The sequence below is a fragment of the Vigna unguiculata genome, chromosome 7, assembly GCF_037176805.1.
Source record: "Vigna unguiculata cultivar grain cowpea cultivar isolate G323 ecotype 2 chromosome 7, ASM3717680v1, whole genome shotgun sequence".
NCBI classification, from domain to species: Eukaryota; Viridiplantae; Streptophyta; class Magnoliopsida; order Fabales; family Fabaceae; genus Vigna; species Vigna unguiculata.
Window position 1 is genome coordinate 2,343,196 of NC_140798.1, and position 21,586 is coordinate 2,364,781.

At 28.1% G+C, this 21,586-nt stretch overlaps 2 protein-coding genes and 1 non-coding gene across 3 annotated transcripts; 2 read left to right on the forward strand and 1 right to left on the reverse strand.

Annotated features, from left to right (window-relative positions):
• Window positions 1–8,828: 8,828 nt before the first annotated feature.
• LOC114192444 (uncharacterized) lies at window positions 8,829–10,425 on the reverse strand. The gene is made up of 2 exons (XM_028082162.2): window positions 10,043–10,425; window positions 8,829–9,127 (listed from the first exon to the last, which is right to left on the reverse strand). Exons 1-2 carry the CDS (start codon window positions 10,337–10,339, stop codon window positions 9,038–9,040), a joined length of 387 nt encoding a protein of 128 aa, XP_027937963.1. The 5' UTR covers window positions 10,340–10,425; the 3' UTR covers window positions 8,829–9,037.
• A 578-nt stretch (window positions 10,426–11,003) lies between these two features.
• Window positions 11,004–11,076, forward strand: TRNAA-UGC (transfer RNA alanine (anticodon UGC)). Its single transcript has one exon. It is a non-coding gene; the product is annotated as a tRNA-Ala (tRNA).
• Window positions 11,077–11,760: 684 nt separating this feature from the next.
• Window positions 11,761–17,188, forward strand: LOC114192735 (putative plastid-lipid-associated protein 13, chloroplastic). The gene is made up of 7 exons (XM_028082534.2): window positions 11,761–12,194; window positions 12,994–13,115; window positions 13,182–13,265; window positions 13,416–13,512; window positions 14,707–14,923; window positions 15,776–15,828; window positions 16,836–17,188. Exons 1-7 carry the CDS (start codon window positions 11,952–11,954, stop codon window positions 16,929–16,931), a joined length of 912 nt encoding a protein of 303 aa, XP_027938335.1. The 5' UTR covers window positions 11,761–11,951; the 3' UTR covers window positions 16,932–17,188.
• The last annotated feature ends 4,398 nt before the right edge of the window (window positions 17,189–21,586 follow it).

Below are 21,586 nucleotides of genomic sequence, written 5' to 3' on the forward strand. Positions count from 1 at the left end.
TAATTTTTAATTTTTAAATTTTAATGTAAATTAAAATTCGTTATATCTTAAATTTTGATATAATTTAAATTTTAAATTTAAAAAATAATAATTAGATATAAATTTTTTAATCTAACTATATATATTTTTTATATATAAATGGTATTTCAAATTAATATTTAAGTTTTTTTATACCATTTAACACGTTATTTTATATATTAATTCATTTTTTAAATTTAAAAACTAAAATAAAACAAAATTCAATTTCAAACTAAATATAAGAACTACTGATGTATTTAGTCCAAAAAAGTTTTTGTCCACATATTACACCATCATCATTTTGAGTAGTACATTCCAAAATTAAGTGAACAAATGTTTTTCACAAAATACTTTAAAAAGGGTCAAGACAATTTCGTACTAACTCTCCAAAAGTCATTCTTTACTTTTTCACTTCATTCCTTTCTTGAAAATCGAATAGCTAAGATCATAACCTATTACAACCATCAAAGTTTATGAAAATAAATTAAATAATTAAGATAAAAATAATAATTCTCTTAGAATTACCTCACAAGTTTAAATCTTATGTTGAAAATTATATTTCTTTCATAATCCCTCTTCTCGAGAAAATAAATCTATCGGAATTTAAAAAAAAAATACGAAAACCTCTGAAACTACTCCATTCACAATCTATAAGTGCAAATTATTTAACATTTTATGTATTTAATATTAAAATATTTCAAAAGAAATACCAACTTTACAATTGACATTGATTTCATATCTTTAAGAAACTAAGATGATTCCTTTTTTAAAAAGAAAAGGAAATTTAAGTTAGTGAATTTCATTAGTAGTTTTATAAATGAAAAAACTCAAAAATATACATTATTTGAATCACAACATTATTATAATTATTACTTCCAATGATCATTATTACTTAATTTTTCCATTAGTTGAATAAAGAAATTTGTGGACAGTGACAAGTTTTCAACAAGTTCAGGTTTCAAAGTGGGTCTATGATGGATTCAGATTATTAGAATTTGTTGCGAAGTGAAGAAAAGTTGTGTATGGTTGAAAAATTTGGTGATATTATTTGTTGAAACAGTGGTATTAAAGAAGCAAAATAGACTTAAAAATCTCACGGCATGTTTGTAAAGACAGAAAGATTTTCCGAATTTTCTATGTTGCTTGTTTCTAGCTATGTTTTTGTTGCTTAGTCAAATGAGTAGGCCGAAAGGGTTTGGGTCATTAAATTTTTGAGTCCAATGATTGCATATTTTGCATAAATTATTTGAGGTGATAGTGTGATCTTGGATCAACATTGGCCACAAGTTTGCGCTATTCACAAAACGAAATGAAAAAGGCTAAGAAAGAGGATTTCGTTGCCTACAAAAATCTCCTCCAATTATCATTACTCACATTGTCATAACTATATAATTACTCTCTTATCTAATAATTTATCTTATTAAATTGAAGAAAAAAAAATAATAAGATGTTTTAAGAAGTAAACTTTAAGTTTAGATATGTAAAGTGAAGTTTACACTCACTGAAATATATATATATATATATATATATATATATATATATATATATATGTATGTATATATCGTGCATAAGACTAGATATCCAACAAACACAAGGATAGATATCTATAATTCATGGATATGATATATATACTGGATACGACATATATCTAACACGTTGATATATTTATTTTGAAAATAATAGGATACGACACATAATATATGCATATTGAAAATAGTACAATAATTTTAAAAAACATAATAAATATGTTATTGTTATCATATGCATCCAAATTAAAATCATAGGTGTTAAAGTTGTCTAACATAAAAAATTATAAATTATTGTTCCTTTATAGATCGGATGTTTTGTTGATAAGTATCAATAAACATTAAACAATAGTTATGATACCACGTTAAGAAGTAGACTTTAAGTCTAAGTCAACTTTACAAAATTGATTTGTAAAGTAAAATTTGCACTCATCTATATATTATGAAATTGTCTTATTTCTAATCGATGTGAAACTTTTAATTAAATATTGGATATTAAGAAGAGCTTAGTGTGTATTTTTGGAGAATAAGATTTGAATAGAAAGAAAAAAGGGACAGGTGTAATGGAGTAGTTGTGGGTTATAAATAATGCAACATGTTTGGATGGCAATGAGGGGAAGTAGTTTTGGAAAAGTGAGATAGAGTCATGTGGCATGTGAAGTAACTCACACAGTTGCATTAAAGGTTTGTGGTTGCTACCTAGGAGGCAGGGACCATTTCATCCCCAAAATTATTATCTCTCTTTCTCTTTCTTTTTCATTCTCACATGCTTGTCACTTCCATTTTCTTCATTCATTGCTCACCCACAAACTCAATCTTTTCAACTTTTTCAACCTTCACCTATCTTCTACCCAAGAACCCTACATACCAAATACTTCTTCTTACTACGTACCCTCTCTCTCTTTCTAGCCTCCACACACAAAAAAAAAAAAAGAAAAAGATATCTTCCAATTTATATTAAGAAAAAAGAAAAATCAGAATTTTTTTTTATATTTTAGACCATTTTGTAATTTCTTGATTTATGTTAGATGTTTCGAGAGAGGATCATCGAGAAAATACAACACCAATGAACATAATAAGTCCAACCCACATATAAGAGATTGACATCACTCTTAACCCAAAATCTTAAGGCAATGAGTTTATGAACTTGATTCTTATATAGTGTTCAATTTTTTCATTTTGACTCAATGTGGGACTTAGACTTACTCTTGGATTCCTATATTTTATTAGTATTATAAAAGTAAAATTGTAAATAGCAATAATATATTATGTTGTTGATTTTGAAACAAATTCTTTTAAAAGTCTTTACAACATAATTGCACCTTATTATTATAATTATATGATTTCAGTTGACAACTTTCACATTTTTTAAGATGATTTTCTTCAATAAATTGTGTTTGTATATATGTATACAATCAAAGTATGTTTAGAATTAAAGTTCTCCATCACTATCTTTGCTTTTAAATGTTGAAATTAAGGCTTTGTACAGGAAAGTCTTCATCCCTGAATGTTGAGGGAAATTGCCTCCAATTTTGGGTGTTGTTTTTGCATAGTAATAAATTGGTTGACTTTGTTTTAGTGAGCATGGATTATTATTATTATTATTATTTTATTTTTTTTGCATGCTATTGATTTTGGGAAACAAGAGTTTATAAAGTAATTTTTTAAAGCTACCTGAGTTTATAAAGTATTAGTACTATGTTTTAAGGAAATTTTGTAGAATATCATTGAATGAATTCCATAGAACTTGATATTTAAAAGAAAGTTAATGTTTTATAATTAAGATAATACTATAAATCAAATAATAATAAATATCACATAGGAAAATATTATTTATTAAAAATTAATTTTTGAAATAACTTTGCATGAGAATCCTTTGGAATCTTAACTCAATGAACCTCAAGCAAGTCCACTTACATGGTAATAAAAAAAATACTTGTAGAATTTGGTTTGACTATTTTTGTTCATTTAAAAATAATGTTTGTTTTTAGATATTTGTTCTACTTCAAAGTATAAATGATTCAAATTAGAGTATTCAAGTTGTCTATTGTTTTAAATTATCTTTTTATTTAAAGTTAATATGGTTATAAATTGAACAATCAACTTATATCTCTTAGAATATATTACGATATAACATATTGGAATACTGATGTTATCATTTTTTTATATATATTTATTTTAGAAACAGAATTGTTTATTCCTTTAATATCTTATACAAAATTTATTTTAATTTATCATAAAGTTAATCCCAGACCAATTTTAAGGGGATCAATTATATCCATCTTGATCTAAAATCTTTAATCAAATAAAATCTCCCATACATATCTGATCAATATCTAAACAATATTTTTTCAAAGTTATGACGATACAATATTTAATGATATTGAATTCTTTTCTTGATACTTTAATATGTGTGTGTATAATTTGTGTTGAGGATGATGTTGTAACCGAATTTGAGTATAAAGAGTTGTTTATTTATTTTTATGTTGTATCCAAGTATTTGAGACATCTACTACTAAAAATTCTTATATTACATGAAAATTTTCTTATAAATTTGTTAAAAGAATTTTCAAGAAAAGACATTTTTCTGCTATTTTTTTTAAGAATTTTAATTGGCAGGTAACTGCACGCACGATCAATAGTTTGATAAAAATCTTGAAAGAGTATTTGTGGTATTGTCATCTAAAGAAATATCATCAAATATTTTTATGTTTCTAAATAATGACAAAGCTTTCATTCATATCATTAATTATATGTTTATGAGAATGTCATTTTAAAGAAATATTTTTCCAATGCTTTCTAGGTCACCACAAAAAAATTATTCATATTTTATTAATAATATAAGAGAACGTGTAAATATGTTTTGAACACTTATTTGAAACACTCATGGTTTATAAGTTGAGTTAGCAAATTACATTAGTTTAGATTTTAAAATTGTTGATGAGACTTGGATGTTCGATGTGATGATATTAAATAAAAATATATGAGAATTTTGTTACTTAGAAATTAAAGTCTTTCGAGAGTTCATCTCCTCAATAATATGTTTTAGTTTTTTTTTTATATAATTTTATTACTTATTTTATACATTCTGAACTTTTTTTATTAAACATCAAAATTTTGTTACAACTGGAGCAATAGGGAAATAACTGGAAACGGTAAAAGATTTTATTTGGCGCGCTGCAATGGCCAACAAGATTAAAAATCTTGGAAGAGAATAAAAAACAAACAAAAAGAAAGTTCTTGTAAATAAATGGGTATACAAAATAAAACATGACTCCAATAGGACTATGCAACTTTTTGAAAGTGAGATTTGTAATATTTTGACATAATGAGAGGCAGGGAATGAACTATGATAAAACATTATGAAACATTTAAGTTCCCCAAATGGATATAAATAATGTTCTATCTGGTGATTTGGTCGAATATGTGTACATGAGCGTTCCTCTAGGTTTCGAAAACACCGATCCAAATTTTGTTTACAATTTGATAAACTCATTGTACAACTCAAAACAAACGACATTGAAGTATCATAGTTTTGTTCAATCTTATTCAAATTATTCATTGTATATATTATGTGGATGACTTAATTTTAGCACGAAATGATATTTCAATCATGAATATTTTTAAGTTTGCTTAGGTGTGTATTCATATGAACAAGTCTTAATATAGTTTTTGAATGGAGGTATTTTGCGAAAATACATGTTAAAAATTATTAAAGATAAATTTATTAGTTGTTAAGTATATGAATTTTCAAGTAGAACATCATAAGTTAGCGTTAGCTTTTGTGCATATCTTAAAGATTAAGAATAGAGATGTCAAATAAACTTGTTTCTCTAGGTATTGTTTGAATCCGTTTCCGTTTTAAAGAGGAATCCCCGCATTGACTAGGTATAGATATGGAGAATTTCCGACTTTTTCAATTGAGAATGAGGATGTGGATGTACATATTCGCCATGTCCTCATCCTCATATCCGCCATAATACTCGTCCTCGGTTAAATTATTAAAATATTCATAGTCAATTAACTATATATATATATATATATATATATATATATATATATATTACTACACACTTTCTAGTATTTATTTCTTCTAATTGTTTGGTTTGTCATAAAATTTATTCACGTCTCTAATATATTTTTCATCTTATCATTTTTTTTTTGCAATGATGTTGAAATAATGTATGTCAATTAAATGTTTTTTATGTCTCACATTTGAATATTTTTATCTTTTTTAATATTTTTATTTATTGTATATTTTTCTTTAACATAAAAATGTTTAAACTCTCGATCTAAGTGTTCAATAGCATAAACATTTTATTTATTAGGTAATATAAATTTTTGTTTCATTTGAATAACTATTTTGTTTCACTAAACAACTTTCGTTGTTTCTCAACTATTCACTATGTTGATATTTAAATATTTTCTTAAATCTCTAAATTATTTTTCATTTTATCATACCCTTAATTATATATTTGTTTTCCTTTGTGTGATTTTATTCAATAGTCTCTCAAATTGTTTCTAACACACACTTGATAATTTTTTAATATTTTTATTTGTTGTTCATTTTTATCATGTAAAATATCATTTTATATATTTTATATGATTATTTTTATTTTCTAACTCATTATTATATTATAATTTTCTTATTATAATTGTACAAATAAAGTTTATTTACTGTAATATAAAAATTTAATGTAATTGCCATGAATTTCTTTTTTATCACCATCAAACATATATGGAAGTTCAAAAGATACAAAATATATGTTAAAATATTTTATTATTATTAGTTTAATATTTGTTTTTTGCGTTATTTTGATCAAATGATGTATTATAACTTTTATTAGTATATAAGAAAGAGTTCATTAAAATTTAAGAAATTGAAGTAAACAGACCTTTAAAATATATTTTAATTTGAATATTTGTTTTTCTTTTATATTTTTTTAAAAATATTTTTAAATTTTCTCAACTAGGTTTCATTCATGTTTACAAATTTAATAAATGTTTTGATTCTCATTAAATGTTATTTGGTATATACAATTATAATTTCTTTATAAATATTTGATATTGAATAAACAACCGTCTTCCTAATATTGAATATTTGATAATATTATGTTTCTTTGACCGTAATTTTGTATTATTTTGTAAAAATTAATTAATACTTAAACAGTAAGAAAACGAGTACGAGTATGGGTACGAGTATATACCCGTTACTCGGTAGGGATGGAGATGGGACAAAGATTTGATACCCGTTGAGTTTGGGTATGGGATGGGGATGGATTTGTTCAATGAGGATGAGTATAGGATAGTGAAACTCGTCCCTGTCCCGTCCCGTTTCCATCCCTCATTAAGAACCTTTTTGAAGACTTATTCAATTATCTCTAACAGTTGTGACTTGTCTTTTCAGATTCTTAACCTAGTTTTCGAATTTGTATTTATAGAGTTTTAAACCCATTTGTAAAATAACCTTTTTGAGTATCAGAAGTTTAATGTTGTACTTTCAAAGAAACTATCTGAGTGTTTGAATAACTTTGAAAAAACTAGTGTGGGTAGAGCGATAAATTTCTCCAAGTGAGTTCTTGGGGATCGAGGGTTATTATTGTTGATAAGAAAGTTGGTCATTCTTTGTGTGACTCAAATGAAGTGTTCTTCATCTCTTGCGTCTTCAAGAGATGTGTATTTTAAACCCTTTAAATCTCTTATTTGTGATTGTACTGGGGTTTATGTTTAGTGATTAAGTTAATCTCTCTCTCTTTAAGAAATTAAAGACTAAACGTAGGGTTTTTGATCCGAACTAGTATAAATACTCGATATTCAATTTTCTCTTTCCATACACTTTTATTAACCTACAAATACATTAAAGGAAAGAATATCTAATGATGTCTAATCTTTATATATTGATGAATTCATTGCACTTGTATTATTGCATTTTAGAGGTATATGATTAAGGTAGATGTTATAATCCTCTAATTATTGTTTCATCCATAAAATTTGAGCACAACAATTGCTTGCAACAATATAGCCAGACTCAGTAGTTGATAAAACCACATAGGCTTGTTTATTGGAGTGTCAACTTGTTTCTTAGAGTGCCAAAAAACTACCTTAATCATCCAAAGAGATGACAAACATCACTGGTACTTTTACGAGTACTTTTTCTATCAATTTTACAACCCCCATAATCAACATAATTTTAGGTCTACTAATAGAGATCCTATCATACCTCTAAACATAACTTAGTTAACTTCCATACCTGATTCATCTTTATCCAAGTAACTCATAGGTGTACCCGCCCCCTTAGCAGTATCTATCCCAAATTTCTTTAGTACTCCCTTGCAATACTTAGATTGAGATATATAAAAGTTCCATGTTCCATTTGCTGTTTAATTTGCAGTCCAAGAAAAAATGTCAATTCACCCATCACTTACTTGCAAATCGTTCACACACAAAATTATCAGTTGATCCAAATATTATATCATCAACATATATTTGATTTAACAAAATGTATTCATCTACTCTTTAATAAACAAAGTTGAATCAATTTTTCTGCTAGTAAAATTATTTTCTAACATAATCCTACTTGATCTTTGATCTTTCATATCAATACTTGTTTTAATCTTTTCTAAATGGTTTATTAACCAATTATGTGTTAAGAAAACTTGTTTCTTATTTTAAAACAATTTTTTTTTTTATTCTTTGATTTCATTTAATATTTTGTACTTATTTAACCTTATTTCTATATTTTGCTAAAAAGTGCATGCCATAGTACTACTAAACTTGACGGAACACATTTTAAAAGTATTTTCCATATTATATTCGACTTATTTTGAAGAAATCATATTTTTTCTGCACACTTGTTACACAGAGATTTTGAAAAATGGTTCAAAAAGGTCTACCTAATATCAATTTTAAAAATTAAAAATTTTACATGTTTTAGTAAAACTAAAACAAATAACAAACATGGGTCAAACTTTCAAAACCTTAAAAATGGTAACCCAAATTATGAAATGACCCGGCCCAATCTAAAAGTTGGATCTTGAACGTTAAAAGCTAAAAACAAATTAATAAATTAATAAGTTGGATCTTTAAGTCATAAATTCCTTAAATTGTTCTCTTAAAAAAAAATTGTTTGTAGAAAACCTTGTATTTTATGTTGATATAAAAATCAGACGTATTTTCTCCTACTTATCTCACTAATTGAGTATGTAAAATCACTACAAATAACAACCATATCACATTTAATCAAACTAATAATAACATTGGACTCTTGAAAGAATACATAAAATGTGTGAGAACTCTCAAGTTTATTATTATTATTAAATAATAATAATCAATGAATAAACCAATAAGATGATGAGTTAACAAAATTGTCTATCTTATAATCCATAAAAGGGGGAAAAATAAAAAAAAAATAAAAAATAAAAAGATTGGTTTTTGCTAGGGCAATATAATATACATTGAGAGAAGGAATTGACATGTTAACCTTCAAAGAGATTTTAAACAATATCATTGATCAAACGTTTATGGTGATGATAGTGCCTCTCCATGAAAGCTCTAGAAGCCCCTTCTATGCTTCTTCGCCATGTCTACAACAACAACCATTGAAAAAGACAACTTATGCAAAGGTTTTAAGAGCTCAGACACATCAACAAAATTATGCACTTTTCTTTCTTATTCATAAAAATAAAAAAATATTTTTTTAGTACTGAATTTTGACTACTTTCTCTTACAATTTTAAACATTATATTTTAAGTGATTTTTCACATTTTTATTTTTTTATTTTCAATATTTCAAAACCACTTGAAAAGATAACATTTCATATGTTATAAAAAAAAATTGTCAAAATTTAATTGTCAAAATATTATTATCCTTAAAAAAATCCAATCTTCTCACAATTCCGCTTCTTTATGATCGAGACCCATCAACAATCGTCTTATTCATATAGTATAATTCAAAATCTATCATTGTAGTATTTAACTTCATTTAAGTTATCATTCGGATTACAATACACCATAAAGAACTGAAAACTGTTTTTTGATGTCTCAAAAACAAAGAAAAGTGTTAGAAAAAAAAAAGTGTCTCAATGTTGTTTTAATCTTTTCAATCATTTTTTCTTAAAATACAATTTTTAAAGAAACAAAAATTATGTTAAAAGAGTACAAATATTTATGCTTTTTTTTTTTCTGTATTTCTTGTTCCAATACAGATAACAAATTGGTGGAAACAATTCTAGTCAGAAGAACAACAAAAACTCCCTACCAAATGTTACATTCTCAATTAATAGTAGCACAATAAATCATAAAATATATGTTTAAAAAATAAAATTACACAAGAAAAAAATATAAAAGATCTTTTATGAATTAAAATTAACCTACAGTTATTCTTTTCCCTAATATTGATTTACAGTTATCCTTACGGGTTTCGACAATTTTTTTTTTTTTAATAAAAAACAATAATTTTCCAAAAAATTAAAATCAGTAAATGATATAAAATTGATTTACCTTCTCAATCGTTCCCAACAGTGACTTGTTTCTGAAACCCCTTGTCCTCATGATGTGGGCCCCTCCGATCCCAATCTGCCGGAGCAACGCCGTCTTTCGCGTGGCGGCCGGCGGCGGTAGAAGCGACCTCCGTTCAACGAAGGTGGCGGCGGCGGCGGCGGCAGGCTCTACCCTCTTGGTGATCTTCTTCTTCTTCTTCTTTGGAACGTTGTTAGAGTTACCCACTTCAGCAAACTTCCTGAGCAGTTCGTCGGAACTTTTCTTTGTGACATGCTGAACCTTTTCATCAGTGTTCATTGCAATAACGTTGGAAATTAGATTTGTAACGAAGAATGTTGTTTCAATATGGTTGAGTTTTGATGAAAGGAAATTGGACCGTTGAGTGAAACAAATGATTGTGATTTATGGGTGGGAGAGGGAAGAAAATATAGCCGTTGGGATGTAATAACATGGGTCGGAACTTTCAAAAAATAATTTTATTAAACAAAAGTGATAATAGATCTACACTACTAAAATTGTATAAACTATCTTCACGTTATTTATTTCAACTTTAATCCAGAATTACATTAATTTAACTAAAAATATTGAATGAGGTCCTATGAGTATCTCTAGGCTAGGATAACGAATACTTGGGAGTTATTTTGGATCAATTAAAAGAACCTTTTTATTAAAATGGTCTCACATCTTTAAGAAAAATTTAATTGCATATGTAAATAATTCCAAACAACTTACTCTAAAATAAAAAATAAAATAAAAATTAGTTAGAATAATAGGTTCTATCATATACAATAATGAAGTCTAAATAAAAAATTGATAGAAATTCTATAATTAAACTATATGTTGAAAGAATATTTTTATTATGTGTGTTCTTCTAGCAGGAGCTTTTAAAACTAAAATAAATGAAATGAAAATTGAAAAGAGAATAATATCATATAAATCTAATCGTCGCTAGTTTTCGTTCGGGGATGTAGCTCAAATGGTAGAGCGCCCGCTTTGCATGCGGGAGGTACGGGGTTCGATCCCCCGCATCTCCACTTTATTTTGGATTTTATTTCGTTTTTGTTGAAATATTTTTGAATGAGTATTTTATGTCTTTTTTTCTGCTTCTGTAATTTTGTTTTCTCACTTTATACACTAATGAGTGAATTATGTTGGATTATTGTAGCAAACAATCTCTCTCTATCTCTGTTCTTAATATAAATATACATTTTTAAGACTGAGTTAAATGATTTTTGTTAGAATCATGTACGTTAGATTAATAAATGTGTTAATTAAGAGTATTAATTAACAAATTTAAAAATAATTAATGTGATATGCTTTTCACATAATTTTTTTATTATAGTCCCAGTGAAAATAGTTATTATTTTATTTAATTTTTTAAAAATGCTGATTGCCACGTGTTTATTAAATTAATGAACGTTTTCCTTTACATTAAAGTTTTCTTATTTTAGTTTTAAATTGTATTGTTCATTAGAGGTTTTCTACTTTCAGAATGCACCCCTTTAAAATTAGAAATTTTAAGTTTTCGTTAAATTATTTTTATCACCATTTTATAAAGCGTTATTGAATTATTTGAATTTCAAAATTAAACAAAGACATAAAATTATAGAAAGAAAAAAAAAATTATCCAATAAGTGAATACATTAATCCATGGGAGCAGTGACCAGACTCTGAAAAAAAACAGTAACCAACGTGGAGTTGTGTTAGGAATGGTGAGGTTATGATTAGGAGAAAAAAGAAAGTGAAATCGAAAATTATAGTAAAAAAATGAGACACCCAATTGGTGTTGTTTCTAAGTAGTAGTGTTTTTCAACTCACAATTGGCGAGTGATGACAAATTGAAGAAGCACTTCCACCATAAGAGACAACAAACCTTTCATTCATTCATTCACTCAATTCATTTCAAACAATGTCAATGGCTGCTTCAGCTTCTTCGCATGGCTGTATCTCGGCAATTGCCACGTGCATCCCATGCTCCTCTTCCAAATTCTCTTCTCAGTCTTCGTTGACACTGGCTGCACCCCAGAGAGCCTCAACCAGAAGAAGCTTCCGTGTGTGCAGAGCCATGGTTCAGCAAGCCGTTCAGGGTGCCCCTGCAGCGTACGCCAAGGAAATGGAACGCCTTTCCGCCAAAGAATCGCTTCTTCTCGCTGTGAGCCTCTTTTCCTTGAGTATATTCCCAATTTGCGTTTTCTGGGACCTACCCACTTGCTTTTGGGCCTTTGTTTTACTGTTTGTTTGTAAAGAAAAGAACTTGTTGCTGTTTTAGATTATGGGTATGGCTCTGTGCACCACCTTTTTTTCGTGTTTGTTTAGTTTTACTGTTTTAATTTTTGTTGGGAGGGGTACGAGGTTTTAAATTGTGGTTGGGGATGCTGTTTGATGCGATTTGTTGAAAAATGGGGTGTGGAGACCCTGAAAACCATGATGTTGTGGCTATAATTGTGGTTGCAGACGGTTTTTTGTGACATCGGTGGCATGAAATTATCAACATGTGTGGATACTGCATAGGTATACATCATGCACTGTGATTGGTTTGAGTTGGTGTTAGGGCCTAGGTTTGTGGACAATTTCCATCCTTTTATTTTGATTTCCAAACAAATGCTTGTCTTGTTTTTATATCTGTTTGTTATGTTAAGAAAACAAGGGGGAATTTTGTTGCTGTGCTAATGTGGGATAGTGGAAAATTTTATCTGTTATCTTTCTAAGGGAGGTTGCTGTGCATGTTAAAAAACCAGCATAGATATGTGCAATCTCAAGACACTTCAGGGGATTGTGGCTGTAAGTTACTCTAGATTCTATTAGTGCGTTGTGTCTGCAGATGAACCTGGTTACCTGCCAGAACGATGATAGACTTGATTTAAATATGAAAAGGAGTAATTTGCCTATGTCGTTTTTGCAATCTTTGAATTTGTACTCTTAACATACTCACACCGGAGACATCTTTTCAGTTTAAAGATGCAGGGGGTTTTGAGGCCTTAGTCGCTGGGAAGGCTACTGAATGGCAAAAGATTGACGTGAATGAAAGGATAACTGGTCTTGAGCGGCTTAATCCAACCCCTCGCCCCACAACGTAAGTGAATGAGATTATCCATGTCCATGCTTCTGTATTAGATGTTAATGCAATTTTGTGCTACAGGTCACCCTTCTTGGAGGGGCGTTGGAACTTTGAGTGGTTTGGTTCTGGAAGTCCAGGATTGTTTGCTGCTAGGGTTATATTTGAGTGAGTTTTCTCTTTGATTATTTGCTTTTATCTTGTCGATTATCATCTTGGGACTTCATACTGGTCTCTTTTGACTTATAAGAATGTAAAGTTTTTATATGGGAAATTAAGTTTTGATTGATCTCATTGTGTGCTTTTGTATCTGTGCAGAAACTTTCCTTCAAGTTTGGCTAATTTGTCAAAAATGGATGTTGTTATTAAGGATGGAAATGCAAAGATTACTGCAAACTTGACATTATTAAACTCGGTACACTTCTGAGTTGCAATTTTTTATGCATGTACAAATCTTAATTTGGCATTCACGAAGTGTTGATAGCTTCGGGTGTATTTTTCACCCTTTCCAATTTTCATGCACCAGTTATCCAGAAAAGCTAAGTTTAGATCATGACATACGAATGGTTTTATTTCACATCATAAACACTCACATAACTGCCCTTTGGCCTTTAAGTGTGGACAATGCGTAGGCCTACCTACCTTGTGCTGAAATTTAACATTTTATAAGAACAATGTAGACAGAAAATATAGATTCTAGACCATTTGGATTTTAAGGTTTGGCAGAAGGCATGAACAGCGAACAACTGCATTATATTCTCTTATGTGAGTGTTATTCCATTGTAGCCATTTTTAGTATCTGCATGATGCTAAATGGTTCATTCCTATTCCTATACTAGAGAGTGGGGCATGCACTAGTGACCTGTCTATCAAAGTATAAAAGCTAGATTTGCTTGTTTATGGGAAGAGGGAAAATAGCAACAGAAGAATTGGAGAAACGATCTTGGTTGCAGTTATAATTAAACATTCTTATTTGATTTTTTTAATAAAATAGAATTACTGTAAACTTGTATTAATTTAAACAATTAGAGCGTGTTTGAATTAATGATTTTTTTTGTTGAACTTCAAAGCAACAGAAACTTGCTCACGTTTGGTGCCTCAGAATGTGAAATTTTGTGTTCGAAGGTGTAATTGAGAGAATCCAACGGATTCCCAAACATTCAATCAAACATGGAGAAGTGTTTACTAGTTGTACTTTTTCCTGTATATTTTTTAGACAAAAAAGTGTAAAAGTACCTTGAGTTGACATAAAATTGGGTGCACGAATAGAAGAGTATCTATTCAATAGAACTGTCATTTTCTGTTTACCATACTCTTATTTTAGGTCAGAAGCTAAAATTATTTTGTCCTTTTCATCCGGACACACATGAAGGAGGGTAATCTTGTGCTCAGTTGTAGTAAGTAAAACTAGTTTGGGAATTCAATTACACAACTTGAACTTCAAGTTAGTTTTAGTTGGTATTTTTCTTAAAAGCTATGATAATGCCTACATAACATATTATTGTACAATGTACACCATTTGTCGTGTTTAACCTTGTCTTTGTTGATTGTATTCTTGTGGGTATCATCCCATTATTGTATTTTGAATCAACTTTGTGATCAAGTGTAGATTGATAGTAAATTCCTTCTCTCAACCAAGTTATCTGTGGAGGGGCCACTTAGAATGAAAGAGGAGTATGTTGAAGGGGGTTTTGTGTCACCAACAATTATTGAAGAGAGGGTACCGGAACAGCTTAAAGGGGCACTTGGCCAGGCAGCTAATGCTTTCCAACAACTTCCTGCCCCTATACGTGACCCTGTTGCCAATGGGCTGAAAGTTCCTCTAAGTAAGCTATTGCTAATTTTCTATATTCATTCTTGACACAAGTGTTCTTGTAGATGTTGCACTATATTTTTGTTTCATTTCACTTTGCACTCCAATATAAGTATGATTGGAACATGAAACTGTATAGCCAATAGGTTGGGAAATACCTTATCTCTATGAAACTTGAACCATGTTTATGTTTCAGTCATTTCATTCAGATATTAAAAATTGTGTTATGCCACCCTTACTATCCATTTTTCTGCAGCTATTGCTTGTCGTTTTTCAATAATTAATGCCTTCTGAAATGGCGTATGTTGGTAGATATCCACTATAACATTATTTGATTATTTCACTCCCAAAAAATATACATGCAGAAAGATAGGTTGATAACATGACTGTGATTAAGAAAATATATGTTAGAGGGAATTTGGGCAACAGCTGGGTGGTCCCATTTAGGGGTTGTTTTTCAGTTATAAACTGTGATGTAAACCATTTAATAACTATGAAATGGAAATGAATACCATTAGGTGGAGTTAGAATATTGTGTGAGGATTGTATTGCGAATTGCATCAATTGTCCTGTGATAAAAGTTAGATGAGTCAAGATACTGTCAAATTGTAACACTTGAGCTACTATACTTTTAAATAGAAGAGATGCGTTCTGACTATATTAACTATAACTTGGTCACTGTAGACCTCTCAAAATATCTAGAATGTGTATCATTCTCACAAGAAGTTCTTCCCTTGTTTTCATTCAATAAAGCTTTGACTTTTCTGGCTATTTCAGTCACCATGTCTACACAAATGTATATTCAACTTGCACTAGTATTCATATTTTGATGTGAAAACTCCATTCCCTTTTCTTGTGTACGAAGGTGGCAGCTTTCAAAGGCTCTTCATGATTTCATATCTCGATGAGGAGATACTCGTAAGTTTGACATACTTATTCTCAGTAGTCAATTTTTTATAAGTTTGATGCATGTGTGGACCGTTGTAGATGACAATGCTAATCTGAAATCTCAAATTTTTTATGCATACACTAAGAAGCATAGATTCAAGTCCTATTACAACTGATATAAATGTTATGGGTATATCGCCATATTTTGAAATAAGGAGATTTAAATATACATTGTCAAAGTTGTAATAAATGTGTACACTCTTGCATAACTGAAAAGCTTTTTCAAATGGAGTTCTGGATGTATTTTACTTGAATTGCCAAATTGGAGTGTGGTGAGGCATTCTTATAATGTGATTAAGAATAAGAGGCGTTTAAATATTTGATCAAACCATGAGTAACACATGCTTGGTTTCCTTCGTGAAAAAAGTAACACTTGCTAATTCACCTGAAAAAGAAAGTGGTTCATATTTAGTCTTAATAAATTGCTTAATGCAAGCCATCTATTGTGGACTCTTCAAAATCTGGTAGGGTTACTTTTCCTCAATAATATGACATTTTCATGACTAAAGCTGAGAGCCCAATGCAGCTCAGGGTTTATTCTCTCTTGAAAGGAAAGGCCTGAAGATAATGTTGTTTATTATCATTATCAAAATAGCTATGCTAGTTACACTTTCTTTTGTTTCTTTATATGTTTACTGTCACTAAAATTGTTCTTAATTTTTATAGCTTGATGAAAGTTTCTTAATTATAGAGACAGAAACTAATGTAAATTGCTTGTTACTTTCCAGCTGCTCTTCTAGTGTATTTCTGTGTCTATCTCTACTGATTGGGAAAGTGACAGTAACATGGAAGAAAATAAAAGAAAAAAAAGAGATATGATTCAAATGTTCTTCTTACTCTTCACTTTTTTGTTTTAACTGGTCTTTGAGTCAATTAAAGGGTAGTCCTAGATTGAATGCATATAATGCCATTTTTAGCTATAAATAACTAGATCAATTGTGGTTATATCTGAATGTTTATGTTGGTTTTGATGCCAGATAATAAGAAACACAGCTGGGATTCCTGAAGTTTTAACGAGGTTGGATGCTGCACCATCTTCCTTGGGAGATACTAGTCCAGAGTATGAAAGCTAGAACTTCTATATATACTTGGGAACTGAATTTTTGTCCCTCCTTACTCATGATGATGAGTCAAATTTCTCTGGAAACTCCTTTTACTTTTTCTACAGAGGGTAGAAATGTGAATATGGGTTGAAGCTGACACAAATTCTTACAAAACCTTGGATTTCATTCTTTGTTTCACAACAAAGTGGCTCTTTGATGTAGAAATTATATAATGCTACTCATACAACCATCATTGGTGAAATGAAAAATATCTGCCTTTGATCCAATTCTATAGCAATTCTGGCATTAGTTTTTGTTAATTTTTCAATTTTTCTGGCTGGTGCATCCAATTGGGTCAATGTCAATGATTCTAGAAAAGAAAGAAAATAAAAGCATACAGTTTGGGATTGACATTTATTTTGGTTATCTTTTCTTTATAGTTGTCAAAATGAATTAGAATCCGTGAACCAATTCTGTCCACTACAGGTTCAGGTCGGGTTGGGTTAAATTATTTGTACAAATTTCAGTATAGGTTAATTTTTTATTTTTGACCTGACTGTTGAACTTTGCATTTGGGTTGGTGGAGTTGTATTTTATGATTTTGGTTTGTATTTTGAGTTTAACACCATTTTAAATTGAATTGAAGTTTATTTAGATTTTAATCAGAATTATAATTTAGTTTTTTTTTTCTTGGATTGAAGAAAAAAATTGTATTTCTTCTTTTAAGTGAGTCAATGAGTCAATCCGTTTAACTCACCATCCTGTGGTGGGCTGAATCGGATTTAAATTTTTTTGACTCACTAATAAGTGAATCGGTTTAGGTTCACTCACTAGTGACTAATCTGTGGTAGACTGAGTTGGGTGATTCATTTTGAATGCTCTACTTTTCTTCATAACATATTTCTTGCGGCACTCTTCCAAAAGTCATCTCACCCTCTTAAATTTTCAAAATTCCCAAACAAAAATTTTACATGAACACTATTTTTCGTATACTTTTTCTGATTACCAAGTTCATGATATCTTAGACCTGTGGGACCTAAATAACCATGGGACATGTAATCTAGAAACAAGAGGGTATTATGAAATATTTCAATAAACATATTAACATAAACTAAAAATCTACATGCTGCAATGATACTTTTAATGTGTTATAGAAGAGATATCCTGAAACACTTTATACATACTTGAAAACACTCGTTTCAGAAACAAAATATCTTGTGGATTGTATATTTTGCAATACATTAAAAAATGTTTCATGCAAAAGAAGTTGTATATTCAAGTTAAGTAAGTAGCAGAAATGGAGGCAGGTCAATGGCTGTGTTTTATGAGAAAAGAATCAAAAGTCATTCAGTGGTGTATGAAAGCTTTAAAGGTGTGAAATCAAAGACTATTATTAGGTTTCAGAAATTAACATTTTGTAAAGAGTAATAATGTTTATTTTTTTTAACCTGAAACTTCCAAAGAAGACCGTCATCTTTAGAAGAAGGAGCAGGTATGTTCTGAGTAGAAAGTTGAATTCACAAGATCTACCAATAAGATGTAATTTGTTTTGTTCTTAATTATATAACTTTTGTTAAAACTTTAATTAATGTTTTACTCGGTTTATTATTGCATTTTGGGAACGTAATATAATGTAATGAATTAAATCATCAAATTGCATTAAAAAGTTATAAATTTAGTGAAATTAAATTGATTTATTTGCTGATAAAAAAATTATTTGGACACATTTTTACAGCAACAATCCCTATGTAAACGCTATTGATGTTTCAAAAGATTTTTTGTAGAATGAAGTTAAGAGTTGATTATTTAAAAAACAACGACTTTTAAAAGAAAGGTAGCATATGTTGTCTGCCATTAATTTCAATAATGTTAACACTTTGGAACTTAATCTGAACAGTAGAATACAATAAACCCTGCAAATATTTAATCACACAATTGACAATAAATAATTAAATATATCACCTAACTTATTGACTTCGATCCACCTCTTTTAGAGGTCAACCTATTATGTTATGGTTACCATTTTTTCAATTTTTTTTCCCAATAAAAGATATCATCGATCGTGCCTTATTGCTGTTAAAATTTCATCAAGAGTTCTAATCATGATTAGGAGGCTCTTGATTAACTACTTATTGTTCAGTTTTATAATCAAGTCCACGGTTAGACAACTTAAACCAGTCAATCATTAATATTTTTTTTTTATAAATAAAACGTTTTCATAATATTTTTAACTTTACATATATTTTTAAGCTTAATTGATTCAATTTGTTAAAAAATGTTAGTAATGATGAATAATAATCTATATCAATATATTATAATAAAAAATCTAAAATAAATAAAAAGTGATATAAGTACATACAATTTTATTTTTCATAAATAAATAATGAATAGTATATATAGTCATGTATTGTTTATTAGTTGAAGTAGAGAACAATTTAATACATATTTTTATTTCAACTTTTTAAGGTATATTTTAAAGATAAAATCGTGATAAATGTTTTAAATTTCAAGATGAATAATATATTAGACACGATGATTAATCATAAAGATATTATCTTAAGAAACTTGAAATTGAAACAATATTATATATGAAATTGATAAAAGAAAAAAAGATTACACCTGCTCCTACCTTAGAAACTTAAGCAAAAGATACATGTTTTAAACGAAACATCTTTAGTCAAATTTAATATTAATAATGTTTTGGATTGTCCACATGTTCTAGTTGTTACTCTAATTACATGTCTCCAACCAATATATGTAAAAATCTTAACCTAATTAACCAATTTACAAGTCACCGTTTTATATTTATAAACATAGTACTTTTTCTTCTTTCTCAATAGACATCACTTTCTCTATTTAAAGATATGATGAATTTTCTTATGAAGTTCCTTGTTTAGAAAGCATAGCAATGTGATGTCCAAAATTTACTTTCAAAATTTTGCTATGAGCACCAATAAAGTTTGTTTAGTTCAACATACTTTTTAATATATATTATCAATTTTAAATATTTTTTAAAAAGTAAGTGCTTTTAATAATTAAATTTTAAGTATGGACATATATTAATGATTTAATTTAGGAGAGAAAATCAGAAAAAAAAGCAATCTAAACTAACTAAAACTAGCTTTTAATTTTTTTAACTTGTACAAAATTAACTTTATTTTATAAAAAATATTTTATTTTTAAGTTTCTTTTATAAAATTGTTTAAAAATTTATATTTATCCAAAAAATAAGATGGGATTGATAAATACTTTGACTTCTATATATATATTAATGAAGTAAAGATAGGGAAACTGCATTCATATCTTATGCTTACATCTGGTTAAATAAGGCACACATTTACTTTAATTTTAATATAAATATTTTTTTTTGTTATATTTCTTATAAGGACTTTTTTTTTTTGTTAATATACGTTAAGATATAATAATCAAATCATTTATATTTTTTTTTCTTAAAATAAACTCTTTAATTTTGTAATTTTTCATTTAAACTTTAGTCAATGTGTTGTTTTAAATTAAACAAGAGGGGTGATTGCCAATTTCTTAAAGCATAATGTTGACAAATGTCATTTATTAAAAATATAAGAAAAATGAATGTTTATTTTAAAATCAGAGTAAATACAACAAGTATTATTTAAAATATCTTAAAAAGGTAAATGCAATTCCCTTTATTGATTGGAAAACAGGAAAAACTATCCTCCACACTTATACTATAAATATATACAGTTATAATATATATATATATATATATATATATATATATATATATATATATATATATATATTAATGAAATGTAATCATAGGAGCTAAGATAAAGACATGAAATCATTTTAAAACCACCACTTTAATTTGGTTTTCCGACAATATAATACCTTCATATTTTTATCTTCTCTATGGTGATAAAATGTATAAAGTAATGCATTTATTGTTTTGAAATTAAGATACTTTAGTAGCTTGATTCTATATTAGAATTTTTTATATTTTGAGACTTTTTAAATTGATAAAAAAATTTGTTTATTATGAGTTTTCTAAGTTAGCAAAAAACTTTGAAATATGAAACATCATAGTAATAACTTAGTTCAAACCTAAAAAATATATATATCTTTCTTCAACTTATTTTTCATTAAGAAAAAAATGAAATTCAACCACCACTCAATGTGTTATATAATAAATTATTAAGAGGGCTTCTGAAACTAGGTCATTTTAAAATGGTGGATGTGATGTGTTTCAGCCATATGCACTCCTTTTTAAGTTTTAAAACCCTACTTGATGTTTCAAAATTCTGATAGAGTATTCCAACTTGCAAGCTATTGGATATGGATGCCTACCATTACACTATACACAACTATATATCTACTTTTTTTAATTTACAAATCACATTTCTGCATAAACAAATTCAGACCATTCTTATATTATTTTTTACATAATTAAAAATAAGGTATCGTACAAAAAAAAAAAAAATTACATCATCGTCTATTTGAATGATCATATTTTAACCTTTTATCTTTTTTCTTCTTATTATTTCCTTTTTATTTTTTCATCATTTCATTTATTACATGCATTATTAACTTTGTTCTAATATTTTTCCATATATATATATATATATATAATGTTTTGCTAATGAAAATTTTTTTACTATTAAAAATTTTCATATTACATGAGATTTTTCTTGTAAATTTATTAAAAA